At 30.6% G+C, this 21107-nt stretch overlaps 1 protein-coding gene across 3 annotated transcripts in view; it reads right to left on the bottom strand.

Annotated features, from left to right (window-relative positions):
* The window catches only part of LOC129988494 (polyamine-transporting ATPase 13A3-like), a 110235-nt gene that overhangs the window by 72315 nt on the left and 16813 nt on the right, over window positions 1-21107 (bottom strand). The window contains exon 1 of one of the 3 annotated variants that reach the window (XM_056096737.1): window positions 9389-9688. The exons of 1 other annotated variant lie outside the window; for it this stretch is intronic. In XM_056096737.1, the coding sequence (XP_055952712.1) occupies window positions 9389-9548 (160 nt within the window). In that variant the 5' untranslated portion in view covers window positions 9549-9688. Of the gene's footprint in view, window positions 1-9388; window positions 9689-21107 lie in introns of those variants that run through there. One more of the 3 variants, XM_056096735.1, reaches the window with a different exon arrangement.

The raw sequence follows: 21107 nt of genomic DNA, 5'->3' as shown, positions 1-21107 counted from the left end.
ATCTAGGAATAGAAGTTGCAATTTAAAATAGTAGTTCGCATTCTCATTCAGAATTTTTAGTATTTATTTTGTAGATTGTTTTAAAACTAAAATTCAACTTAATTAAAAAAAAAACCAAAATTTTAATGAATCAACAGATATTAAAAATTTAACCTAAGGCAATATAATTACACACGTGCCACCAAATCATTGTGAAAGAGTATGATGGAAAATGAAATCTTTATCCGCTGTCACTAACTGACACGAACGAGGTCAGCTTAACTGGCATTACATTAGTTTTGTTGCAAATTTCATAATTGACATTTCTGATTAACTACCAATTCAAAGATACAAATCTAGTTGATTTTACTTAAAACGAAACAAATACTTTTTGCCAGTGATATTTTAAATCTTTTTAAATCAGAAAAAAATTAAAGATTAGATAAGGCTTTTGGAATTCAATTCCTTCTCTACAGGTACACATTTATTTTTGTACGGAAGCTTTCATGGCAACAGAGAAACGACAAAATTCTATCGTGACTATCGTATTTCCCAGTCAGTACAGTTGAACACAAATCCGTTTGATAGTTGTTTTCTTTCTTTTATAGAGTCCAAAAATTATTGCTTTAGCTGCCAACTCTCAGTCATACAGTCCCAATCGTGAGTTCGGAATTTACTTTGCAACCACTAAATCGAGTTTTTCGGACAGCAAATGACTCGATCACTTATTTTAAAAAGCAGCATAAGAAATATGTTCTTGAAAAAAGGAAGGCAGTGATTATTAAATATCGTTTGACTTTAAATTTCGCGGAGAGTTGCTAACACTACCCAAAACACTTGGTACAGGGATTAGAAGAGGTATAAGTAACCAATTTAAAAAACATTAAGAAAATTTAAATCTTATTGATATTTGAAACTATAACGATCCATTCAGAATTCTCCACCTATTTTCAAGCAAATACAATAATCTCCAACTAAACTTTTTGTATTAAAAATGATACCCTTAAATCAGAATAGCTCAAAGATTTGACAAATAGATATGGAAAGACGAAATTTCACAAGTAAACAGTCTGCGTACTTCCAACAATGAATTTGGAAAGCTTAAAATCTCCATTTCAAAGCGGGAAAAAAATGTATTTTCAAAAATTTCCTGGTTATAACTTCTTCCTCAAAAGCTCGTATTTTTATGAAATTTTCATATAGGTATCATCCGTTTCTCAAATTAATTTCTATAAAATGCGTGCAATTTTCTATCTCATCACACATGTGCCTTTCTCACTTTACATAATTACATAACTGCTATTTCGGGAGCGCGTTTCATGGCAGGTGAGATGTGCAATAATTGTATCTAACTTGACAAAGCATTACATTTCATTTTTCGGAGTTACGTTCGCAAGATGAATGTTTATTTCTCCGTTAAATTCTGATCCAAAAATAGGAATGCGCCCTTCAATCCATGACATGAATATATTACATGAAACTATGACCGATAACTCTGTCCTCGTAAAGTTATGGCGCTATTCAAAAAGACAACACTTAGTGTTATGCATGCTTCTAACGTACTTGGAGGTTCTTTTAACAGGACTCGAGCAAACACCCATATACCGTGAATTCCTATTACGCGACGAATAGACAGCTACAGTATTCATACACCGCGATTAAGTCTCGTACTAAGCATATGATAAATGTAAAATTTTAGCACATTTCTTACTTTGAAATTACTTCATTCATTGAAAGGGAGATCAAATCAAAAAGGGAAATAGAAATCCAAGTTTTATATAGTATCAGTAAGTTGGGGGGGGAGTAAAAATTTTTTTAAAGAACTAACAAAAATTTTTATAAGAAATTAACCTGCAAAACAGTTTTAAAAAATGATAAAGCATTAAAAAATAAATGTAGCATATTTTCATTCGCTTTCGTAAAACAATTGTCGATAGCCGTTTTTTTAAATATTCTGTAAAACGAACGCGGTACACAGAATGTTGTAATTTTGAGAATTCCTGGTCTAACTCAAAATGGGGGGGGGGGTCTGTGATTTCGAAAAACGCCTTTCAGTTTAGTTATATTAACGTCCCGCCCTTCCCGCCCTTGTTTGGCCCCGACGTATTTAATGTGTACCAGACCCGCTTAAATGGCGGTACTTCGGTGGAATCTGGTCTCCAACCTGAAACCTTCGGGTTCCGAAACCGAGACCTTACCATCAGGCCACAGTGGATCCTTCTGACATCTCGAATTTTAAAACGAAACGAATACTCTAATGGGCAGATTTCTAAACTTTTCTTGGGAAAAAGATGCAATTAATAATTTCTGGGAAGTTTCAGTTATTTTGATAGCAATTTATTGACCTTCTTATTTTTAAACGAAAAAAGAAAAGAACCCTAATATTCGGTAATTGGGAAACGGGTAGAACACTAATTGCATTGGCTTTTTCCTAAGTCTTTTCACGTAGTTTCTTTCCTTCGCCCACTGCTCTCGTGCATTGCGTCAGAGGAATGAATAGGAATTATTTTTTTACATTGATTCCACAAAAGATATTTTGAGAATGACTATTTGAAATTCTTTTATTCATTGAAAGGGAGTCCGGAAATCCAAGAAAATCAATAGAAATCCAAGTTTCAAATATTATAAATAAGTCGGGGGGGATCAAAAATTTTATTTTTCGAACTATAAAAACTTTCTATAAGAAATTAAATTGCTAATCAGTTTAAAAGAATGATCAAGTGTTCATAAATACCTGAAGCATATCTTCAATTGCTATTTATATGACATGAATCGATAACGAGCGGTTGTTTTTTAATCGTTTTATGTAATTCGAACACGGTACACAGAATGTTGAAATTCTGAGAATTCCTGGTCTAACTCAAAGGGGGGGGGGGGGAGATTTAGAAAAACGCGTTTGAAATTTAATTTCCTTTCATACAATTCGGTACCAATACGAGATGGTTGGCGTTCACTGAAAAATGAAAGCTTTAATACGGCAATTAAACGGGCAAGCATTGGCCAATAAATATTTGAGACATTAAATTAATATTAAGAAAAACTCATTTACCTAACCAGTTCATTGAGTATACAGCTGATTAAATTCGTAAGATAATTATAAAAAAAAATTCTTTCAAATCAACACACTTTTCCCCCAGGAAGGAAATTAGGTTCATGAATGTTAATTTGAAAAAAATTAAAGTCACGGTCATTCAATCACACGGTAAAAATGTAATTAATTATGAGCAACCAGCTGAGGAACATATGTTAACTCAACGGAGAAAAGTGAAGGTCAGCACATTCTCTGAAATTTTTTCGCAATTCGGCATTAACAATGGGAAAATGCGCAGATGTCTAAAAAAACTTATCTTTATTATTAGCCAAAATGTGCTAAGAAAATATCACTAACAAAAAAAAGTTATCAAATTTATTTCCTTCAATAAGATATGAACTGTAACTCGTGCTTATAAAAGACACGTGTGCATAATCTAATTTCTAACAATTTTCTCCATTGCTATTATCACCATTTATGACAGGGAAGAAAGGGCTGGGATAGCACAAAATGACACGATTTCAGTTTATCCAGTTTCGCCTGGATCGCATAATCAAATTGCCTACTAAACTGTGACAATCACACAATCATAATTTTGAGTTAGGTCAGATTCGAATGCGACACAATAATCGAATAAATTAAGGTTTCATTTTGAAGCTATACAAGGGATATTTACCACCCTCGTAACTCTGAATAGTAGCAAAATGGTTAAAAAAAAACTGCATCTGAGTGAGTATCCCTTTTCCAAAATCCCACACCACAAGCGAAAGAAAACGGCGCAGGATTATAAATAGCGATTCTTTCGTGCAAATGGGCCATAAGACACGAAATTTCTCTTTCCTTTATAATTCGTGATTGTCGCATATTCTATATTAACTTAGCCTAAATCTATATTTAAAATATTAACCCTTTGCACTCGGATGTGACTCACTCACCATTCAAGACTGTGCATCATTTTAACGTTTTATTTATTTATTTATTAAATTTTGATTATTACAAACGTCTACAGAATGGTAAAAAGACGAAGATTAATTTTTCGAGGAAATTCGACTTAAAACAAATATGTATATTTATTTTTCAGGACAATAAACAAATCTTTGTATTAGGTGAAAAAACATGCATCGAATTACTTTCCTATTGCAAAGGATTAAATTCATATATAATTACCGTTCATTTAAATCGCTGATCCTAGAATTTCATAACAAACTTTTAAAAGCATTTATTTAAAATGTAATTTCTTTTTATTATGAAATGTTTATTAAATCTCAAGGGTTCTTTTAAAGTTATTTCAAATATATTAAAATGCAAATCTCTCACTCAAAATTCAGTTGATTAGCTGATAATTTACTAAAAATATTATATTGCCATTAGGAAAGTACGACTCCAGCACATCAAAGTGCAAGTGAAAATCTATAAAATTCCATCTTCAATTAAAATAAAATTATTAAAGATAACAGACTAGACAATTTCAAAGATTCTGCACTATCTTTTACATCCAGAAATATTTTTGAGGTATAACTACAAAAATTCCTCTCCCTCTCCTCTCCTCTCCTCCAGCGAATTATGTTGCTGATTAAATGCAACAGGTGTCGATTTCCATAGCAAGAGATAATATTGACGAAATCAGAAAGGTATTTCTTCGCTTCAAACATCTACTCTAATTTATAACTGATGAAGTCAGATTTAACAGTAATAAGAATTTAAAAAAAATCATTAAAATAACTTGCATAAAACTAAATTAATGTTCATTTATTACTAAAGTTGCCAATAAAAAAAAATTTTTTTTTAAACCAACCACTCGACTTAAAATTTGGGACACTGTTTTCAATATAGAAAGAGGAAAATTTATTTAGATCACATAAAACAAAACCAAAAATTTTTCGGGGTTTTTTTTTTTTTTTTTTTTTTTGTAATTTTTAATATTATATAAATATTTCCCCATCACTGCGCACGGCAAGAGTTAAAGAGATATTTAAGTATCTTATAAAAGCCAATGATGTATTAGACTTGATGTATTTTAACCCAGTTGTGTCCAAAATCTTAAGACATCAATGGATTATATTTTAATAAAGATAAAAATATCATAAACTTATCAATTTTTATCAAAAACACTTTGAAACTTCTTCAGTATCCGAAGAAGTGGTCGATTCTACTCGATTGTGGTGTCAATCAAATTTTTGAACTGTGCTTTCGGGGAATGATGGATTGATATTTATATTCCCTTTAATCCTTAACATCATTACCTTTAATAGATTAACATCATATCCATTTTATTTTAGATCTTATTAGTTTATATTTAACGGTGACATACAATCCGAGTTTTGAAAACAATGTTATACAAATAATCTTTTCCTTATGTAGAAAGGAAACATCTGTTCCAAGACATTTACAGTATATCTCATAACAATAAATCGAAACGAATAATAGTTCGATTACCTTTGCCTGCAGCAAATCAATCTAAACAGGAAACACGCAGTTCTAATTATATGAACGGAATTAGCAAATGGTCTCTCTAAAAAACAGTCCAAGACGATCAGACGCTACTTTAAACTAGTTATACAATGAATTTAATCATTTTAAATCTGACAATATACAAATTGAGCTTAAATTATTTCATATCATTTCGAGGGCTACATCATAAAATTTTTTTTAATGAATATGGTACAATTCATTGATGATAAACCGATGCTCGAATCTCAATGCACCCTAGCATGTTACAGGTTTTTAAAATAGTGTAATTGATACATTGAACCAGATTATGGACATTTAGAAATGCGACAGAGCTTTAACTTAATAGAAATAAAGAATTTGAAAAATATTTTTAGGTTCTTATTGGGCTTTTTTTTTTGGGGGGGGGGTCCACTCTTAAAACCAGTGTGCACACCCTGAATTAAACCATTATAGTATTGAATTACACAGTTATTGTAAACCAAACGATTCAGAAGCAAAAATCCGAGTCTCTTCGCAATTTTTAATCGTGTCTGAATGACGATTAAAAATAATCCTATTTTGGAAAGTCAAATTATTAACTTCGAAAACAATTTCACGACGGCCTGGCCTTTATTTCCTTTTCATATAAGGACCTAAAGTAGTTTGAGATTTTTCAGCCAATCCAAATAATTTGTCTTTTAAACATATTACTATTAATCATATACAATTCAAGCTTTCATCATCAAAAATTCTATAACTGGTCCGATTAATAGAATAATCTCATTACAATAGCAGATATTAGATATGACAGTGACAAACCTTAAATTTCTGAATTAAAGTTTTATAAACTCTTATCACTTAAAACACAGCTTAGATAATTCATTTATCATAATTTTAAATGCAAGTCATCTAAACACTTTTTTTATATCGCTCCATTATGAGACGTCATATTTCCTCTAGTATGGATTCCAAAAACTCTTTTGGCGCGGTATATTTCACCCATATCACATGACCATAAAATTAACTGCTGTTTCTCATTTTAAAGAAGGTATTTCTAACCTGTCACAGAAAAACCTCTTGAATATTGTAATTTTTAGAATAAAGAGAATGATGAAACTTAATACCAGACTTAGGATATCACATAACTCACCAAGCCAGCTGCAAGATCTTGAACAGGACCAGATGTTTGAGATTAGGTATCGTTCTTGAGATGGGCTTCAAAAACTGTACTACTTACTACAGGACATTATAATAACCTAGCTAAACCGTAGACTACATTTATAGTTTAATAAATTTCTACTACACATTGCTTTAAAAATCAATAAAATATGTAATTCGATACCTCTGCGCCTGAGCAACTGAATGGTTTTGGCCCCGATTATTCGATGAAAAATGTTCCGAAAGTCGATTTTCCAGAACAGAAATATTTCACAGAACTATCGGAATTGCTCTTCAAATTTCCAAGCGTGATTTTTTACCTACGTATGGTGAACAGCAGCAGGTATGAGAAGAACGTTGAACTTGCTTTCATCAATCACTTCGAAAGCTCAGAGGATTTTAACCTTCGGTAATATCGATTTTTGTGTGCGATTGCTAATGCGCTAGTTTTTCACAGTTCTAAGTTTATTCGATATATTTCGTGCATTTCGAATCTCAACATTTCAGTTTATGCCTTGCTAACATGCAACGAATATATATATATTCCCTAATATATGGAGTTTAAAACTGAAGAAATATAATATTTTCATCTCATGTAAATGAAAATAACGCACTTAGACTAAATGTAATCACAATTAATATATTATAATATATACTAACTTCGAATTAATAACTTTAAATTTGATGTCGCTCAAGCTCCCATCATAAAGCTACACGAAGTTTATTTTGTGAAAAATTTGCAATTTAGAACCGTAATGTTATCAAATATTTTAACAGCAGGGAGGTATGATTTGGAAGGGGGGGGAGCACTTTGAATTTTTAAGTATAATTAGGTAATTTAAAGCTAAAATATTAATATCCAGACTACAAAATACTCCAGCAACTTAGCATTCGATATTAAACATAGAAATAAACACATTTAAAAATGCACATTTTTTCACCCTAGTTATAACAATTTAATTTTTCAGGAAATAAATATAACTGAATTTAGAAGTACTGAATTTACTCTACTTACAATTGAATTTATTCGCATGCAAACCAACACAGTATGAGGAACTACTGTATACTTACCTATTCATAACACTGATTTTTCAAAAATCTTATTTTAAGATGTCAAAAGTATCATAAAAATAACTCCATTCTTTATATATATTGTGATAAATAAATCCTTATTTTAAAGTCAAATTCTGATTTGGAAATTTATGCAGAAATAAAAAAAAATGCAAAGTAGACCAAAATTCACATGTGGATCAAATTAGCATAAATAAATATATCCATAAATATCACAATCATTTTATTCTAAAATAATGGGCAGAATATATAACTATACCCTTCGTCTATGGAATACAATCGTGCAAAATACGTCTTCGATCATATTAAAAATGGTTTCTTCAAATAGGTGAGATTTTAGCATAAATTATTTATATAATTCAATACTTGAAATCCAAGTTATCTATAATTAGATGCAATTTTGCAACATGAAAATAGATTTTGAGTTGTAATCTTTTAATTATTTAACTGGAGAGGGGGGGGGACAAAATTCATTAATCTTTAATGCAAATGACTATAGTTCAATTTCGCACAACAAACTATACATATTCTTAAATATAATTTTAAATACAATAGAATATAAATCCATTAAATAAATTATAGTCGCTTAACGACAAATAACTTCATCCAATTCAGAATTTAACAAGCAGGTGAAAGGTTCAAATAATAATTTTAAAAAAAAAAGTGGATGCAATCTTTTCACGTTTTTTTTTTTTTTTTTTTTTTTCTATTCACTAACAGATGTCAAAATACAAAGGATTTTTTTAGAAAGCAAAAACCTAATGCTTTTTTTACCAGCTATCGCAATAAGTTTTGAAATAAATCTTATTCTTTATTGTTAAAGCGACGCACTGTCACATTCATTACGAAATTTTATATGTTACTCAGTGACCATCAGAGGTAAACTAGATCGAGTTAAGACGTCGAATATTAAAAAGGCGACACTTTGCATAATAAGCCATTTAATAACTGTGATAAGGAAAGGAGATTGAATTTAAAGAACAAAAATAAGAGAAAAGTGAATTAAAATTCATGCTGCATTCATTTTTATAAGTAATAAATATTTTAAACACATTTTAGAATTTCTTGCACCTTAATATATAAGAGCGCCAGGTATTAAAAAATATGAAATACATATAAATTAAAATATAAAATAATTCTCTAATTATCAATTTGTACACTTTCATAATTTAATGCAATGAAATTTAATATTTGAATAAGTGAATTACATGTAATTGATATCATTTCTTCTATATTTTTCATTGTATTAAATGATGTTACAAGAACAAATGCATATACTCGTTTAAAAACTGGACAACAATTTTTCCCAAAAATAAACAACCTATAATTATTCCTTTTACTCTGACAGTTTGTTTTGCTTAAAATTACATAATTACAACGATTATGTCAGTTATAATTTAAAATACCGCAGTGAATGCATTAAAATGTACACACTGATATCAAATTGCAGTTTTTGAAACTAACAAAGTAAACTTTTAATACTAACGAATGTCACAACTCCTATAATGGCAATTGGAAAATGTTCTGGAATAAAATGAATTCGGATTTAAATTTGAACGCCGAAAAACAAGTTTTATAATAAATTATTACTAAAACAATTTTACAAGAAGTAAAAAAATAAATAAAAATATATTAAACATCAATTACTATTAATGAATTATTTTTATATAAAATTAGTGTTCCACGTTAATACATTAAAATAAAGTTCAAATTACATACCAGGAATATCATTCACATTCTGATTGCTGTCTGCAAATGCAAGATTCGTCATTGGAAAACTTTTCCCATCTTTTACTGTTGATTCAATATCACCAATGTCTTTAAGACCATACATAGCTTTCAACACAACACCATCATCTTCACTACTTTTGTCCCTCATGCTTAAACGATGAAAGCGCACGCTTAACCGAAACACTTGATTCTTCGGTTGTGAATCGCTCACTTACATGAGTCCACTCGCTCGCCCAACTTGAAGGCTATCAGAGAAAAAGCAACAGGTGTGCACGCTGAATCGTTCGTGTCTGATGAGCTTTTGTTTCGAACACGCCAACTAGGCGAAAATATTTAAGACATTTATCTTATCTCAAAGATGATTTCTGAAAGGTGCAAGCAGCAGTAAAAAGGAAAAAAGTCAACACTATGAAGCAATTTAAGGCAATGGCCGTAAAAATGGGCTATAATAAAAATTCTCAGTTTAATAAATAAAAAAATTAAAACTAAGATATTGGTTGTAAAAACTTAATAAAGGAGCGAAAGGATACACCCAATTTGTGTTAAAGTGGAGCGGGAAAAAACTTCCAATGTTAACTAGCCAACGCAAGAAATGGAAATGACAGTCAGTCGAAAAGGAGGTTAGTACGCGCGGGGAAAAAATAAATAAAAAATGATATAAAAAGGCATCGAGGAATTTTGAAAGTCATTCGACTGCATTAGTTATTTTGTAGACAGCCACGACGTCGAATTATTATAATTCATCATCTCCTATTTCCTACTTTGTTCTCTGACATTCCATTCGCGTGTTTTATTGTTTCACGGAACGAACTGCGAGGGAAATTAAGTGAGAGTAAGAACTGAACAGTGCTGAGAGCAGATGCAGAGTTTCATCTGCAGAGGACGAAAATAACCGTGAAATCAACTGAAGAATATGAATTAAAAGATTTAAGATTCCGTTTGATATATGAGTTAGCGTCGACAAGCCTCACTCTAGCGCGCGTAGGATTTCATCATCGATTACGTCTTTCCGGCAAGAAAGCTCAAATACAGACTGTCACAGAAAAATAAGCGGATTACCAACACTTCAGGAAAAGTATGCATTACATGATAAACGGGTATAAAGAGAATGAATCTGAAGTCTATTTCTGTTCGATAAAATCATGTGACGCAAAGTTAAAAGGAAAAAAAAATAAAAAAATAAGTGTTTATAAAGCAAGAATTTCCATATTTGATGCGATTTACAAGACATTTCCTGTGTATATGGACCTGGTAACTCGAATTGAAATAATTTCTTAGATGATGAGTGAGGTTTTTAGTTACAAATTTAAATCATTGTTTTGCAGTTACATTAGAAGTATTGGACCTCATAATTTTAGGCAATAATCAAATGATCAGAACACCGTAAACTCCCACCCTCAAACTTGTATACTACAATAGTAGAAAGATATTTTATGCCAAAGTGCGCAAGTCCGGTGAATACAATTGGATCAGGTCTAGAACACACATTCCTCTGACTCTTGGTCTTTAGTGAAATCAGATTTTTAGCCTTATACTTTCTTATATCAAATCATTTACGAGTTGAAACCATCTTGATGATTGGCGTAACCTTAAATTAACATTTTTTTTAATTGTGCTTCGATAACATTTGGAGCAAGAACTAAAAATTTTCCATATCATAACAGTGATGTAAGAGCATCCGACTCGCGCGTTTAAGAATATCAGCTTTGTTTAGCGAAAATTTCTTTGGTGAAACCGATACTTGAATCCTATAACTAATGATCGTGTACGCTATATCTTTCTCTATATGGGACCTAAGATTTCAATTTGTGATTTGAACATGATTCCAACAAATATTATATATGGGCCTACTGCTCAATTTAATATCCTGTACTTTCGACGATTATACTTCGCTATGGGATGAAACGAAAAAGGATGAGGGTCCGGAATTCATAAGTCTTTGATTTCCGCCATATTAAATACTTTTACGTTCATTTTTTCCCCAAGTGTATGTGAGCGTAGTGTTGTTTCTGGCCGTACTATTTTATTTTAACTTAAATTACATATTGATTGCTTATATGGCTAGTTCAAGCAGTAAAAAAGCTTTCAGAAGTGGCACGAAGAATATTTTATATATTATTAAATGTGCTATCTCAAAATCTTATAAAAAATTCAACAACAAATTAAAAAAAGAAGTGTTTTTACATAAATTATTACTATTTTGTAGAATGTGAATTACCAAATTTTAAAAACAGAAAACTTCTACTTATTCATCCAAATTAATGTAAGTGACCCTTACAGTAAATGAAAATTGCTCTAAAATATTTTAGAGTGGATTAGTATCTTATAATCCGTATCATATAATCCGAATTCACTTTATTGTTAAAATGTAAAAATCTCCTTTTATCTTTCCTCTCATCCCCATTTAGATTAAACAAACGCATCCCAGCGCACTTGCAAAAGCGCAGAGGGTTTTCGAATCCGAGAATGATTCACGAGGATTAAATATCCTCTGCTTGAGTGCAGTGAAAATTTCGAGAGAAAATGCCAGATGGTGACCACACTCATCTAATCAAAATTGAAAACTACAAGATTCGTTCCAAAATAGCCTTCGTCTTGTTTAAAAATGAAATGTAAGTATAATTCAAACCTTTCCATTAAAACATAGTTTCTCAATTTTTAAGTGCATTATGTGCTTTTTAAAACCTTATTAAAAATTGGTAGAGAAAAAATTTTAAGAGTAAAGTTTATCTGCTTTAGTTTTTTAAACCGAAATTGAAAAGCTGTACTGGTTATTTCCAAAAACAGTTATCGACCATATCACCAAATTAGTAAAATTTATTATCTCGAACTTCTCAACTTTGCTATCGAACATGGTATTTACATATTTCATTATTTCGAGACACGAAACTAAATTTGAAAACAAACGAAATCACTGTGCAGCGCATTAAGTCGACATCAAGTTTTCCGGTGCAGCACGAAAGCACGTGAGAAAACAACTGTATAATATGAATTAAAATAATTCATATTCTGCAGTTGTTTGATATATGAGAACTGTCAACCGATGCCAGAAAAACGTCATCACAGATTACGTCTTTCTTTCAGAAAGTTGAAAAATGGTAGATTGTTTGAGAAAAGTTGACGGATATTTACGCATCTATTTTGGACTATATTTAGCAGCATTCTTGAGAATTTATGACTTGTAAGAAACTTATGAAAGCGAGAAAAATGCATTTATGAATGCTTATTAACATTTTGAATCTTAGTTAGAAATTGACACTTGTTTTAGCAAAACTTCAATTAATTTGCATTTGCTCTAAAAATATGAGGTTGAATCTAGTTCCTCTGAGCCTTGATCAAAGACATGTGAACGAAGATCCCAATTCTATAAATAAATATTTACATTCAACCCAAGGTTGTGGTTTGGAATCGAAACCACGAAGCGAGTCAGTTTAGTTAAGTTCAACTGGTGATAAATTATAAAGCTACACGAAATACACCTCGGAATTTTGAACTATAAAACTGATGATGAAAATCCCGAATCGTATTTTAAAAAGGAAGCACTTGATTCCGCTTCCCGCGACCTACTCAAACAACGGATTTAACGTGCTCGAAGTTGGATCTGCGAAACAGGTGCAAACCGAGGTGAAGCCGAGATTCTGTCTTGGGTATTATGTAAAATTAAGACTGAAGTCCCAACAGTAATAATGATCATGAAGACAAAAAAAATTTCTTTTCATTTCTTAGCCGCTTTTATTGCATTAAAAAATTATGCAAAAAAAAAAAAAACGCACTGATTATAAAAATCACATTGACGCAATACAAAATATCATAAGCTGAAGATCGTACATTTGAATCAGTAAATTGTATTTGTTTACGAAATTGTTAATCAAAACTACTATTTAGTTCTCAGTTTATGTATAAAAGCTCCACTTTAACCCTTTAAAAGGACTTTTTTAAGTCATAGTATAATAATTTTTTTTTTTTTTTTTAAGATTGAGGCCGGTTTAAAAAAATGATTCATTTAGCTTATTAGTTAAATTTAATTTGATTTGTTTAATTAATATCAAATCAAAATATTATTTTGTGTGAGAGAAGGAAATGAAGCAACTACTCTTCTGTTTAATTGAAACATTTGTCAGAAATTAAGCCAATCTACATAATTTCATACAAATATTGATGAATTTGGTGGTAAGCATATTTTCCACGGCTCTAAAAAGAGATAAAGTAATAAGAGACTTATTTGGGTTCAAAGACGTATATAGGATATTTTTACGTTTACTATTCCCGGATATATGGTGGATCATTGGTAAATCCCGGGATTGATGACCAAAATATTTATACTAGGCCACTGAGATTCGCCATTTCAGAGAAGGATGTAAATTTAAAATTTTTTGGTTAGTCGCATTCCGACATAGCGAGTTTGCTTAGTTAATACATTAATGTAACAGCATCTACATGATATTGTGGTGGTAACCTATTCTGTACACATATGGATTTTAAATAGAATCGAAACAAGCTACAAGCATTGAAGCCTTCGTTCACTAAGCCACGGCCTTCCTGATTACAGAGTAAAAACGAAGGCTAGGAAAAATATTAACGATTTCAATTGAATTACATCGGAATTAATCAAAATAAATTTATGTTACAAGGCATAATAAAATCTTGCTCATTTCCCTACTAAATAAAAAGGATGCACGCTGCCAGACGAGAAGTGACACGCGAGTTTTGAGAGCAAAGGGTTAATAAAATCATTTGAAGCAATCAAAAGCATTTCCTTTTTGGTTTCTCTGAGTGCATCTGCTGCCGACAATGTATGAAAAATGTGCTTTACTTTTTTTATAACTTTCTCACGGTATAATGCTCGCTTCCTAAATATTTTACAAAGTGTATAGTTTTACGATCTGAAGATCTGAAAATATATGAAATGAAAAATATTTACTAATAAAAAAGGCGTGTGAGTTGGCACTCTTCAACTGCCAAATTTGGCACATACATATCTTGGAGGGTAGGAATATGCATCTCGGAGCATTTTTACTTTCTGGTATATGAAATATAGAGTAAGTACTGTAATCGTAAATTATTCGAATTCGAGATTTTGCCGAATCTCCAGGTTTGAGGTCTCCCTAAATCCGAAAAACACTTTTGATTTTTTATTTTTTATTTTGTGATTATATCTATTTGTCAGTTTCTCTACGAATAAAACTTAAAAATGCTTTGAGCTAAATGGATGAAATTTCGTATATGGACGCGTGGATTTCTATCACATTTTGAACGAAATCCATTCATAGGAAGTTTATCCGGCTGATTATTCGCTGAATGTACAGAACGGATACCGTTCTGTACACTGAAAAAAAGTTCTTAGTTGTTTAAAAAACTGCCAGTTTTTATTACAATCACAGGGCTAAAAAGTTAAATTTAAAAATATATATATTTGTTAATAAGCCTCTTTTTAGCATTTTAAAATAGGTTCTCAGGAAAGTTTTAGAATAAATGTGACTCAAGAGTTTAAGTGCCATGACAAACATTATCAACGTATCTGGTGTAAAATCTTTATTACCTAAAGAAGCACTATTGTAAAAATTTCCCTTACTCTCTCAGAATATTTGGCCAAAGGCTCTTGTCCTGAAAGGGTTAACACAATTTTTTATTTCTTTTTCCTTCCTCTTCAAAAGAAAGGATATATTATAGTAATGATATTCGGGCCTCTTATCATCGGACTGTTTTATATCGTTTCTATCGCAGCTCGAAATATCATAATCAAACTCACCTGCAAATTTTCTTTCGCGGGCTATTACTTCACACAGTTCATGCTGTCATTAAAATTAGATTTCATTCATCTACAAATAACTCAGCTTTTAACGAGCGCTCTGACACAAATATACGAATATCACTAACGAGCCGGGCATGCTAATTATAAGAAAGAAAAGAGACTCGTCTGCTTATCTTGCTTTCAATGATATTACCAGACATCTAGATCGTGAGACAGCATACCAAATATGGTCGACTTAAGCTGAAAATTGTGAATATATGTTTTGAATAAACATGCAAATATTCGCTTCAATGTATTGATTGCAAACAAGCCTCCATTATCAACTATACGATAATTCTGCACTTCTCTAAGAGATAGCAGAAATATTACACATAGAAGCTAGAATCCAGATATATGATAAGTGATAAAATAACGAAATGTGTAAATACTGTTTGAGATAGGGTTCGTTTGACCACCGACTGAATTCCACAAAATTTAGTTGGATTAAATCTGTCCAAACCTTTGATAAGCAGAGATTCTCAGAAACATCAATTTTACCTTTAACCCTAGAATGCGTGACTTTTTATTTATTTATTTTTACAAAAAAAAGTATGTATTTTGAATAACTGCATATAATTTAGGAAAATTATTTTTAAATTTTTTTTCGTGAAATTTTAAAAAAAATTAAAATGTACCAAATGGCTTCATTATGAATTAAATAATATCTCAATGACACAAATCACATTATAACAACTATGCAATGATAATAAAAGACCCTTTTTATAAATATATGCTTTACAATGGCAAAGAAAAAAAAAATATTTTAATCGTATTTTTAATAGTAGAACTATTTATACAACAGCCATCTTGTTTCCCCCCCCCCAGAGTTTCCAGATTAAATCTTATTCTATTACCGCTATTGCCATATATCGGTTTTTCTTACAAATATTTATCAAAAAGCATTTTAAAAAAAGGATATCCAATCATTCATTGTTCCCATTTGGAACAGCCCAATGAAGCTTATAAATTGAAATAAAAACTTGTAGCCAAATGGCTACACGATGCATTGTAGGGTTAACGCCTCTTTTGCGATCCAAAACTCATTATATGCTAATAATGTTTTGCTAGTCACATGTGTCGGTTCAATTCCTTAAAAGATAATGGAATTGCTTTTATTAGAAACCAAAATTAAAAGTTGAAATCTCAGTAAAGTTTATATTGTTTGAATTAAAAAACTAATTAAGCTTAAAGTATGCATACAAACTTAATGTCCACGTAGCGCCTACAGAAAAATGCTTAAGGTTAAATTAGTTTGATTTTCTGCGTCACATTTGACTACGTAACTCTGTACTAATTATAATTAGTCCCATCATCTTGGAATTTCCGATTCGAAGATATTAAATATAGAGCAGCACTGATTTTATGGTTTAATATTCAGCTTGAGGATTTGACACTCGTTTCAAATTTGCCAAGTATGAAAGCTCGGCATGCATTAAATCCATTGGAATCGAACGTTCAAGTCGCTTCCGTAAGATAGAAGTTTGGAAATGTGATATCCGCTAAATTCCAGACACATCATTTGACCATGATTCAAAATAAAGAAATTCGCCTAAAGTCATCATATTGTTGATCTAACTAACCTAAATAGTTGACTACATTAAATTTTGACAAAAGTCACGAAATAAATACCAAAAAAAAATCAAATTTACGAAAGATATAAAATTAACTAGTTTGCAATTCAGACAATGGGAAAAGTAGACATTTGCAAAATAAAGCAAAAATCTGGAAATTACTGGAATATTTTACATTAAAGTGAATGAAAGGAGCAACAAATTTCAAGTTCAATAATGTGTAAAAATAAAATATTCAAAGAGATGTATGTTACTAATTAAAAAAAAAAAGTTCCCGAGTAACAGAACACAAACATAAATTCAATATAATTTTCCTAACACTAAAAAAATACGTGCATTTTTTATCCTCTAAAACAGTTTTTTTTTTTTTTTTTTAATCGGAGAAGACGGTTTAAATCCATAAAACTGAGAAAATAATGATTTTGTCCTTGAAGTTTTGAATCTCATGTTCTTGAATCATACGAAGCGATTTTGCTCTTCATATTCAAAAAACTTACATCACATTTTCATATCATGTGTTGTCCGATTTATGCATATGATAAAAATTGCAATTTTCATTTAAATGATGTAGCTTATTTTGTGGTAAGTAGTAGAATACCATTGAATAAATATTTCATCAATAAGCAGAACAACTTAAAATACAAATTTCTCCAATTTTAAAATGCAGTTGACTTGCGCTAGAACCATTACATATGAAACATCAAAGAATTAATAAACGAAATTCTTTCCATTTTTACTTTCTCTTTATATTTTCAGTACAGAGAAAGTATTGTAATCGTCGAAAAATTCGAACTCCAGATTTTGAAGTATCTCAACGTTTTACACTACCCTGAGTTCGATAAAACACATTTTTAGAGAATGTCCGCCTGTCTAACAAAGATAACCCAAAAACGCTTTGAACTAGTCGATTTGTAGATTTATCAAATTTTGAGCAAAATCTGTTCACAGGAAGTCTGTCCGGTTGTTTGAATATGTTAATGTGAAAAATACAAAGTTAAGAAAATTGGATAGATACAATTCAGTACACAGATTAAACAATCTATATTGTACAATGTTATCAAATTTTAAGCCAAATGCAATGAGAAGTAAACCGACTATCGGTCTGTACCTTCAGAAACATGCAAACGAAATAATTTAAAAATACTAGTTCTTAAATACATCAAATTCGTAAGGGATTTTGTGACTACAAGCGCAGTTCGACATCAAATTTTTGTTCGTATCGGTTGGGAAAAATTTACACGTTCTAAAACATAAATTCGATTTTCGGATAGTATTAAGTCCATATAAGGAATTAAACGCCCAAAAACTTTGCCAAGGATGATACGATAGATTCAATACAAATGATAAATTCATGCCAAAGATGAATCTTACTTAATTATTATATGCTAATGCAATGCAAGGCGTTTTTTGAGATAACAGCTTTATTAGTGAGTGAGAGAGAAAGTTTAGGAGAGACAACTCTCGCGGGTTAAAAGTTAATTTACTCGAAAATAGAGATGAATTTTGTTTTTGCCTCTATATAGAACCTCTCGGCTGAGAAGGGTCATAAACAAATCGATTTTTAAAAAAAATTCCTAGTTCCCAAATAAATGTAAAATATGCACATTCTATGAAATATAAATTATTAGATAATATTAACACTATCAAATAAAAATGGTCAGGTTCCTATCTAATTGCGTTCACTTAATTTTTACTGTAATTATATACACAAAACGTTGGTTTAAATATAACTGTGTACAAATATAGATGCTGGACAATCATGATTCATAGTAAGTAATAGATAAATAAATGAAAACATGCCTTCTCACAAAATTATTGAAATAAAATGTTAAAATAAATTATTAATATGTTGAGTAAATTAAAAAAAATTAAATATGTAGTTTAATTGGCCAGTTTATTAAAAGAAAGAGCCCTTAGGATCGCAAAAATGCCTAAATGCATCGCTGTATACAAAGTGAAATTTATAATTTTCGTAAGAATATTTAGAAATAAGTCAAATTTAATATCCTATATAAACAGCAGGCAGATAGATAGCTGGGGCAGAAATATTTTTACTTGGAAGGACTAAATGACCTTGCGTTATCAAATATTTCCGCACCTGGATTCAGTACTCGATCCATATGTATCCTCTTCAAATAATTCTCTTCTGAACAAAATAAAAAAAAATCTAGTTATATTCAAAAGATTAAAGAATTCCAACATTCCTTTGCTTTTCAAAATAGCTATATTAATCAAACGTTTGATTAGTCTTTAAGCATATTTGCCAATTCCTATATATATATATAATTTTTGAACGTAGGGTGGTTTGGGGTTCTAGGGGCCATGATCGTTGAAGAAATTTTACCTGTCCTATCATGAAAACCATTGCAATAGGTAGTCTTCCTATAGGAATCTATCTAAAATAGTTATAGCATCGTATTTTATGAAATAGAACAGATTTAATAGCAAAAGTTTCATCACATTAAATTCTCAGATTTTCTTTGATTCAATTAATTACTTCAAGACGGACTTGAAAACTGAAACCTATCTTGTTTTCGATTTATATTGATAAATATTTAATTTGTAAGAAACAGGGACGAACTCTAATAATCAAAATAACAAAAGAATGAATTTATGATTTATTACTGCAGATCAATACTCAGAAGAAAATAAAATAGAAGACATAAACATGATTATCATTATGCCATATAATCTCGAGACAAAAGCTCCTTTTAGTTCATAAATAGGATCAGAACCATTTAAGAGCATTAAAAAGTTATATTTCTATTAAGTTATCTTTAAACGATACCGCTTCTACTTCTTACCCATTCTGCTGTTTTTATAATCACATAAACGAACATTATGACGACTGGAAGCCATTTTGAAATCCTTGTATTAAAAGTAATGCGATGTTTAACCTTTGCTTTAAAAGGGGGTGAAATCTCGAAAAATCCTTTTATAACGAGAATAGCGGTAGAAAAATAGAAAAAAATGCTCTGGCCTCTCAACACACTATTCAAAACATTGATAGATAAGAATTGTAGTTTCTTTCCAGGGATGTGAATGAACAAAAGGGAGGAAAAGGAACGAACAAAAGGAGGAAATCCAAAAATGCGACAAGAAACAATTAGTGAAGAATAGTCTAAATGGCATTAAACGACTCAGCACTTAGGCTATTTGTTCCAGAAGTACGGCCGAGTTCATGACATTGAAACTCCAACTCAACTTTAAGCTCGTGAAAACGGGGGAGTATACCTTATGGCTAGTGGCTATGACGCTAATAAAAACTATCCAGAATTTTCAACTCCCACCTACCAGGTATGAAATGGCACCTTCTGCTGTGTTGACCATAAGGAGTCAGCAGGTTACTTAGATACCTCTTAATTATAAGCACCTTCTTCTTCACACTAATGACATTAGTCACTAGAACAGGAAGACCTTTCATTAATGTCAAAGAAAGGGTTATGCTTCCGACAAACAGGGTCAATTACGAATATAGATTGCAACAGCAAATCATTCAGACATCTTCTGCACTGTTCGCGAACATCCAACATATTCTTTTGGAATTTTTTCACTGCATGCAATCTTTATTTTGGGGCTGAAAATGGAAAGCATAATCCCAGCCCCCATTAATATAAATTTTGCAAGTTTTTAAGTAGAAAAAGATGGAAAAATACAAATAAATACAAAGCCGGAAACTGCGGTTCCGTGGAAGAATCATATCCTTGTTTTTCAATCGCACACTAGGGTTATTATTCTTTCATTTCTTTATTAGCCATACATATAGCATCAGGGCAATTAAAAGATTTTTCTTTTCAAAAACTTCAACAAAAGGACAGATTTACTTAACATATAAATTCCCCAATTTAAGATTCATAAAGTTGTTTTAATTTTATCCTGGGGTAATATTTATTAGACTTTATCATTAGCATATATTTATTAGATTATTTAAAAGACTATGAAAACATAATAACATTATCTTGTAGTAGCATATTAATCATCAACAAATATATAATAGTTTATATATATTATTATGCATGCTTACAGTATGAATTTGCATTAAAACAATCAACTCAACAATTTATTTTAATTCACAACATACGATTTATACATATATTTACATCGACTAACTTCCAATTGGACAATGAAATAAAAAATTATTTATAACTTAACAAATATAAAAAAAAAATTTAAATGAAATAAATCATTAACGTATTCATTAAATTAAAAATAAAATGTGAAATTAAATTGGCCAATTAGTAAAAGAGTGGCCTAATTATGAATACTATCAGTTATAAAAGGAACTTGTCACTACACATCTATGAGCAAAAAAAAAAAAAGGCTAAATATATCTTTATATTTGTAA

Source organism: Argiope bruennichi, chromosome 10 (genome assembly GCF_947563725.1).
Source record: "Argiope bruennichi chromosome 10, qqArgBrue1.1, whole genome shotgun sequence".
Taxonomy (NCBI): Eukaryota; Metazoa; Arthropoda; class Arachnida; order Araneae; family Araneidae; genus Argiope; species Argiope bruennichi.
Note: the sequence above shows the minus strand (reverse complement) of the source record. Positions and strands in the feature narration are given on the sequence as shown.